This window comes from Lotus japonicus, chromosome 5 (assembly GCF_012489685.1).
Source record: "Lotus japonicus ecotype B-129 chromosome 5, LjGifu_v1.2".
NCBI lineage: Eukaryota > Viridiplantae > Streptophyta > Magnoliopsida > Fabales > Fabaceae > Lotus > Lotus japonicus.
Genome location: NC_080045.1, coordinates 52376063 through 52384553, shown reverse-complemented (window position 1 = coordinate 52384553; position 8491 = coordinate 52376063). Strand labels below are relative to the sequence as shown.

The 8491-nt window shown below is 36.9% G+C and overlaps 1 protein-coding gene across 1 annotated transcript; it reads left to right on the top strand.

Moving 5' to 3' along the window:
* Positions 1 to 3628: 3628 nt before the first annotated feature.
* On the top strand, positions 3629 to 5850 carry LOC130718067 (uncharacterized). Its single transcript, XM_057568524.1, has one exon. The coding sequence runs from the start codon at positions 3743 to 3745 to the stop codon at positions 5654 to 5656; it is 1914 nt and encodes a 637-aa protein (XP_057424507.1). The 5' UTR covers positions 3629 to 3742; the 3' UTR covers positions 5657 to 5850.
* Positions 5851 to 8491: the final 2641 nt, after the last annotated feature.

Genomic DNA, 8491 nt, shown 5'->3' with positions numbered 1-8491 from the left:
CCCCTCAAGCTTCTGGATCAGACATGCAAGGTGCTTGATCGGTGGTCCAAGCTTTAATTTTTGCTGCTCACTTTGCTCCCTCTTCCTTATTTTTTTTCATGTAACCCAGATCATGAGGGTAAAGTTTTAATTTTTATTGTAAAGTAATAATTTATATTTTAAAGTTTGAATTTTGTTGTAATCAAATTGTTGTTTTGGAGTTCTGTTGTTCATCTTCTTCCAAGTTCCTTCAATCTGTTTTTTTCCCTCTGAATTCTGGAGCATTCGGTTGAAGAAAGTGAGAGAAAATAATAATTTTAAATGCTAAGAAACCAAAAAGCAGAGTTCCTTGTGCAAGGAACTCTGCACTGTTGCTAAGATACCAGAAGTGCCAACTAGGCATGCTCCAATGCTGCAAAAAATAGGATACGGTTTCTTAGCAACTCCAGCTGGGTTAAGAAACCAGCGTTGGAGTTGCTCTAACAGACAAGATCTGAAACCAAGCTACCTAGCTGTAATGTTGTGATGTGTCTAATGAGCAATGACAGAGTACCTGATAATATATTTTTCTCCTTAGTTGCAATTTACAAACAGCATATTTCATTATCAATGACTTCATTTTACTCAAACATATATGTAGTAATAGTATAGTCAAGCTTATCAAAAAAAAAATAGTATAGTCAAATGTTTGCTAATTTCTAACCAAAATCAATTATGGGAAGAATTGTTTTTGGTGCCAGAATTGATTCCTAACAAATAGAAACTTATCCAAACATACAAATGGTGGAGTGAAACACCAATTATGCGAAATTTTGGAAGTATCTTTTACCTGGGGGGGAGTTGCTGCCTGCTGGTATAAATAGACACTGTCAATTGAGGTGAGGCTTTTAATGACCAAGGGGCGTGTATTTGGGTACAGTTTCATGGGTGAGATCGAGGGGACAAATAGTGCAATACCCCCACCCCAAGTCTTCCTATTATTACGGAGGAAATGGCTAGATTGATAGAGATTGAGTGCAATATGTTCGAGTTCAACTGTTCAATTGATAAGTAACTCAACGTTTGCTATTAGATAACCATTACTCTTAATTCGTGACGCAACATGTGTCGGTCTCAGCAGTTAAAAATGATTGTTTGAACTCGAAAATTCAATCATCAAAAGGTGCACTCTTAGTGAGATATTTAGCATCTATCACACTAGAGTTGTAATTGCGAGAGTAATTTAGTAAAAAAAAAATGTTCGCGCAGTGAACATGGGTGAGACCAAGTAGAAAACTTAAGAGAAAGTTCAAAGCTTACTCTCTTTTAAAAAATAAAAAAATAAACTTAGTCTCCGTTTTATTTACATTGAACTTGAGATTTACGAAGATCTTTAAGGGTACATATGCACGAGCCGTTTTAACCCTAATATAATTATCTCCTTATCATGTAATTAACAAGTGTTGTGATTCAGGGGACGTAGGCAACGACATTATAAAAATATCTTAAACGCTAGATTACAAGGTTTTAACAAGGTTTCATGGATCTCCTTGATGCTTGAGATCGTTTGAGGTCGCCGAAGGCCCCATAGCATGAGGTCGCCCATGAAGCCCCTCAAGTACATCCCATCGCCTTGTACAAATCATGCCCTAGTCCTCCAATCCTTTTACAGGCAATGAGGCTCAATGAGACGACCATCCAATCCAAAAATAAAAAGACAGACATTCTTGTAATTTTAATAAGATTTTACTTTCAATGATTTTTGTGTTACAACTTTCAATCACTTATTAACAGAATAGTGTGTTTTGAAATCACGGAGTCACATTAAGGTAAAACTTATGTGTTGTAGCTTCATTTCAAATTTTGTAGCGAATCAAAACATACTAATAATTCACTTCACCTCCACAAACCATGCTTATTTGAAGGCCAATAACATCAGCCCATGACTAAACAATTTCATGTATTTGATCACATATCCACATCATGATGACAACAGCTTCTCAAGTTCAAGTTAAATTTTCTAATCTCACAAATAGCTCGGAAGTTTAAACTGTGCTGATAAGGAATCTAAAAATTAAAAATTATCTTAAGTGGATTATTTATGAAGTAATGAGAAAGATCCAAGATGTTGTTGTGGGAAGTTTTGGTTTTTCAATCTGGCTTCCATCTGAGCAGATTCCATTTTATTTGTTTCCCATATATTTTACTCCTTCTTACCACAATAATTGGAGAGTTTGTGTCCTCTGCATTAATTCATAGGATCATATTGTCTTAAACTATTACAAGATTAATATAAGCTTGGTGCATGCATGTAAAAGGGTGAGGAGGCTAGCTACAATGCCCAAGCATAGAAATATAAATGGGTTCTTTTTTAATTGGTATTGCAGCAATCATGTGTTCTAAACTGGGTTAAGTGCATCTTTGAAAATCATTTTATAATTGATTTTAATGACATATACAATTATAAGGAGTAACTTGTTTGAAGTTGAACAACTTCTGAATTTCCAAATTGATTTTGATCCAAAAATGCTATAAATGTGGGTGTCTAGCTACCAACTCACCAACAACTCACAGAGTCAATGTAGAAATCTCCCTTGTACTTCAAGCTCCTCATTGATAGTGAATAAAATATCTCATGTAGTTGAAACTTGAAATGAGTGGTGCTCTGACCTTTGAGTATAGATTTTTTTCGAAAAGACTCCTAGCAATACTCACTTTAATAATCACTTTTCAACACTCTCTCATTAATTAATTGAAATTCAAGAGAGTCTCACTAATTTAGAAGTGAGTTACTGGGGTCCATATTTTTAGGAAACCTCACATGAATTTCAACGGATCAATATAAAAGTGCTGAAAATAGACCGTTGAAATGAGCATTGGTAGCCTTTTTTTTTTTGGTCGAAGTAGCCTTTTTTCGAAATAAAGTTTGGTAAGATTCTCCAATACAATTATCTTAGTTATCAATCCTTTCAAAATTGGATTGCTCATTGAATTAGTATAGGGGGCGACAAAAAGGAATTGGGTCAATCTGCTTAACTCAATTCAATAACCCAATCTTAGCCCATAATTTTCAACCCACCAAATGACAGGGTCAGGGCCAAATTTAAATAAATTTATTCAACATTTTATTAGCATCAATAAAAAATAGAAATAGAAGAAGCAGGATAGTAGGATTGGCTTTAATATTTTTCTGAAGTTGTTTTTTTGTTTTTTGATGGCTCAACCCATCAACTCACCTTGTATTTTTCTTTATCTGGGCCAGCCCACTAATAAATGGGTTACATCAAACCAAACATAACCCATGTCATAAAAAAACATCAAACACAATGTGCCTAAAAAAAGATATGAAATTAGAGAAACACAAGCAACAATCTATCAGACACTCTTGTGCCAACACTCTATTTTTGATCGGTCGAAATTAATGAAGGATCACTAAAGGATACGAGTCTCACTTATAAATTGATGAGTCCTACATAAATCTTAACCAATCGAAAAGATCGCATTAGAAAATGAGTATCACTATTGGCTAGCAGGTGGGAAATGAGACAAAATAATACTATAATATTGTTTTTTGGGCATCACGTGTCCAATGAAGACAATCCATTGGAATTGGGTGGTCTTAACATTGGGGCCCAAAATTTGAATTCAAAAACCTAACATTCAAACCTCTCTTCACCATTTCCCATTTCACACAAAAAACAACAAACCCTAAAACCTTTCATTCTCTTTAACTTGATTCATCTTTTCACACCGCCACAACCTCACTCACCCACTCAACTCAAATATGGCCAAAAAGAAACTGTCCCACCACCACCAATCTCAATCCAACGACCACAAACCTTCTTCCATGGAAGACCCTTCTCACCAAATCCAGAATCTCAAAAACCTCAACTCCGTCCTCCTCAAAGAAACCACCAACCACCGCCACCAAATCGACTCCCTCCGCCGTCAGAATCACCAACTGGTGCAAGCTTCCGATATGGATGTAGACAACAGCCTCGCTCTGGAGCTTCAAAACGGCGTCATTTCCGTTTTCACGGTGGCCCAGATGAGGGAGGTGGTCGGAGAGAAGGAGGTTGAGGTTGCGGCTCTGAAGGGGGAGATGAAGGAGCTTGCTCTGCGGTTTGAGGATGAGAAGATGGTTTTGGGAGGGGAGAGGGATTTGGTGAAATCTGAGGGTGAGGGGAGAGAGAGGAAGCTGAAGGAGGAGCTGTGGGTGATGAAATTGGAAGGGGAGAAGTTGATGGAGGAGATTTCGGAGAAGGAGAAGGCGATTGAGGAGCTTGTCAAGGAGAGGGATTTAGGTTTGGTTAGCTCGAAGGATTCTGCTTTGGTTGTTGAGGGTTTGAAGGAGGAGATTGAGAGGGTTGTCAGGGAGAAGGATGAGATTGAGAGGCTTAAGGATGCTCAGGTGGCGAAAGCGTTGAACCTTGATTTTGAGGTGAGGCAGCTCGGTGAGAGTTTGAAGGTTTCGCGCGATGAGGAGGTGGTTTTGCGTGGGAAGATTTTGGAGCTGGAGGAGAGTGTTGGATTGGCTGTGGAGAAGGGGGAGGAGATGGCGAGAGAGAACGGGGCGTTGGTGAGTGAGAAGAAGGAGATGGAGAAGAGTATTGAGGTGTTGACGGAGAAGAGGGATAGTGTTAACAGGGTCCTGGATAAGGTTCAGGGGGAATTGGAGAGTAAGCAGCGCGAGCTTGATGAGGCGAATAGAGCGCTAGATGAGATGGAGCAGGTTAAAGCTCGCCAGGAGTATGAAATTGCTGAGTTGCAAGGAGAGCTGGGTCGGCTGAGGGGTGTTGTGGATGAATTGAAAGGGTCGTGCAAAGAGTTTGAAGAGAAAAATGAGCAATTGGTTTCTCAAGTTAACCATTATAGAGATGCTGTTGATGAAGTGACTCTTGAGAAGGATAACATGAGAAAGGGATTTGAGGAGGAGAAGAACAAAGTGGAGAAGCTGGAGTTGCAAATTGCAGGGATGGAGAAGAAAATTGAACAAGCTGAATCTGAGTTGGGGAAGATGAGAAGTGAGAGAGAGAAGCTGAATGAGAAAAATGAGCAATTGCTTTCTCAAGTGAACCATTATAGAGATGTTGTTGATGAAGTAACTCTTGAGAAGGATAACTTGAAAAAGGGATTTGAGGAGGAGAAGAATAAAGGGGAGCAATTGGCATTGCAAGTTGCGGGGATAGTGGTAAAAGCTGAACAAGCTGCGACTGAGTTGTGGAAGATGAGAAGTGAGAGAGAGAAGCTGAGTGAGAGAAACAAGGAGCTGGTAAGCAATGTGGATGTTTTGAAGAAGGAAAAGGAAGCACTGCAGAATACCCTTCTGGATGCTCAGCGGGAGTCTGCTGATTTGAGCGCTAAGATTGAGTTTTTCTGCATCAATTCGAACCAGGCCTTGGCAATGTTGAAGAGTACTGCTGCACTTGTGTGTCATGAGAACAACGATGTAGAGGAAGTGGTGCGTGATGGGAAGAAGCTTGCGGGTGAAATTCAGCCATATGCGGCAGAACTGGATACAATAAAGAACGCGTTCAAGAGTAAGACTGAGATAGTGGATGACCTGAAGCAACAAATTGTGTCACTGCAGAAGAATGTGGACAAGGCACACAAAGGTAAGGGCTTGTTGACTATGATATCTTCTGCATCTACAATTTTTGCTGCTGTGTTAGCTGCCTATGTTGCTAAAGGGCGCTGAAAAGGTTGTCCATTTTCCTTGTCAGACGAGTGTTTTTGTAACAGGATCAAGGATTACCTTATATCATGTAATAATTGAATCAGGTATCTTGATCCTTATTAGAGAGTAACATTTTGATCTAACCTCTGTATTGAGCCAAAAACGAGAGGAAATCTCTCAGCTAGTTATCATAAAATGAGCAATATCTTTTAATATCTGTGTTGCCAATCGTTCTAGATAATTCGAAATCAATAATACTAAGAAATAATAGTTGCTATAGCTAACTTCATGTTTGGTTTCATGATTTTACTTAAAAGACAAGACTTATGATTCCTAACTAGAAGTGATTCTAGAACATTTTACTATGAAACCAAACATTCTACAATACAACCGGCAACGACTGTGTTTTGTGTGTTTGTTTATACATTTCCATGGCAGCATCCCAAACTCCGCGAGATGAAAGTCGATGGAGCTTTGTTGTTGGATTGAGCCAACGTAGGTTGACGTTCGTCCCTAGCAACTATACAAACGCAGCCAATATAACATGGTTGTGCTACTCCTGCCTACTATTGCATTTGATTCAAAGGTGAGGATAGAATTTAATAGAGCTGAGAGGAGAGAGAATTCAATTCTTAAATGTTGAATAAAATGAGAATATGATAGAGTATGAGGAATAATCTTTTTTTGGTTGGCTCACATGAGAGGAATTTTAAAACAATTTTTTCAGATCATTTCTTTCAGAACAATTTTAGGCTTTAAAATATCACTATCAATATTTTAGTAATATTATCACTTCTCTAAATTCTTTAACTTTTCAGGAGAGCTAAAGTTGAGTCTAAAGAGATCTCAGTCTTCTCAATCCCTTTCATCTCTAAAAATTTGAATTAAACACTAATCTAAAAATTTCTGCTCTTTACTTCATTCCCTTTCAATCAAACAAGATGCAGTAAAAATGCAACTGTCAGAATTCAAAGAAAAATTGAATGGTTCTGCTTTAGTTGATTAATTTTTTTATGCATTGTTCAAGCCTTGTATTCGGTTTTCATATGCATTGCATTACGTGAAGTGGTCAACATTAATATGCATAGATTCACGATGGACAGGCTGAAAAAACACGTTTACGTGCACTAATCCGTTCTTAACCAAAAAAACAAAAACAAATTGCAATATTCGTTATGTTCAACTTATTTTATTTTATTTTCATTTTTTCTCTTCACCTCCCGTCTACTACTCTATTTGTCCCATCTTTTCAGTTTTCACATCATATTTTTTTTATTTCTCTAATTTTTCATAAGTGGATAAACCTTAGCGTCATTTCTGTCTAACTCTTTTAAATCAAAATATATATCAAGAAAATTTGTTTAAATTAATGAAGTTTCTAATTTACCAAAAATCATATTAACTTTCAGAAATTATTCTTATTTAAAAATGTATCAATTCTATTAAATACCTAATTTTTGTGTGTTTAATAATTAAAAAATACATAAATTGTGAAACTTCTCATGGTTTTTTTACAATTGATAAGATTCACCTCATCTTTTAAACACTTCATTTTCACATATTTTTGTTTCTATCTCTCTACTCTTATCATCTATCACATCTCATACTTTCTCTCTCTTACTTTTTCTTTTCTTCCTATCTCTCTCCTCATTTCACCTCTTCCACCTCAAAAAGAGGTGTGTAACTAGCATTATTTAATAAGATTCATTCGTATTGGGGTCAAAATTCTCTCAATTTTATTTTAAATATTTGACCATTTTAAGCAGTGTTATAAAACTCGGACCGGCCGGTTCGACCGGTTGAACCGGGAACCGGACCCTTGACCGGACCGAGCCATTAAATGGATCGGCCATGCAATTCAACCGATATGAACCGGTTTGGACCGGCCGGTTAAGGGAATAAACAGGCGACTCGACCAGTTTTAATGGACCGGTCCTTTTTTTTTTTTTTTTTTTTTTTTTTCTGTTTTTGCCTTTTTTTTTGTCAAAACTGTTTTTAATGTTCAAACTGTAATTAATTTACATTCAATGTTAATTATTTGGTCAAATGATATTCAATTGAGAGTTATTTAAAAAAATGAGGGAGGAAAGCTAATCCAAATTGCCACTACACCACTTTACTTCTTGTTAAAAATAATGCATATTATTTTATATATATGATATACAAAGGTTATATTTTAAATTATTATAATTTTTTAATATAAACCGAGTCAAGCAATCGAACCAATGACCCAGTGGTTGAATCATTGACTCATTGACCCAGTGTCTCGACCGAGTCGATCACCGGTCCGAGTCTGATAACACTGATTTTAAGTGTATGTTTAAGTGAGAAACCAATGGACAATTTTGATGCTTTGGAATTCTAAATCTCATTTTCCAAGAGTTCAAATGTGAAAGGAAGTGGGAGGTTACATAAAGTAACGCTTATAAAAAAGAAAATAACGTTTATACCCTAATCGGTTCATCAATAAAAGAGCAAAGGTTCAAAGAGTCAAATGCTGAGGTGTGAGCTCCTCATGCATTCTGCTCTCTCATGCATTCTTAGAATAAGTGGAATTCCACATGTCAAACTAACATCCTTCCTCACATCTTCCCTGTACACGTGGCTTTTTCATAACTTTGTTGATTTTTTTTAAACGTCCCCTCTCCCCCACTATCTTCCCTGTACACGTGGCATGAATTTCTTTCTCCTCCTTCTTTATTTCTCTTTCTTGATACAAGCGTGCCCCAACAACCTTTTTGCTGCATCCATTTCCCAAAGTCTCTAATTTCAAATTTAAAATTGAACTTTAATTATTGTTCTATTTGAGAGAAAAAAAAAAACAAAACGTCAACAAATAGTTGGCTTACATTTATT

What these genes read in the sequence shown, in the direction of transcription:
- LOC130718067 (XM_057568524.1), top strand. Translation starts at nt 3,743, where the DNA reads ATGGCCAAAAAGAAACTGTCCCACCACCACCAATCTCAATCCAACGAC.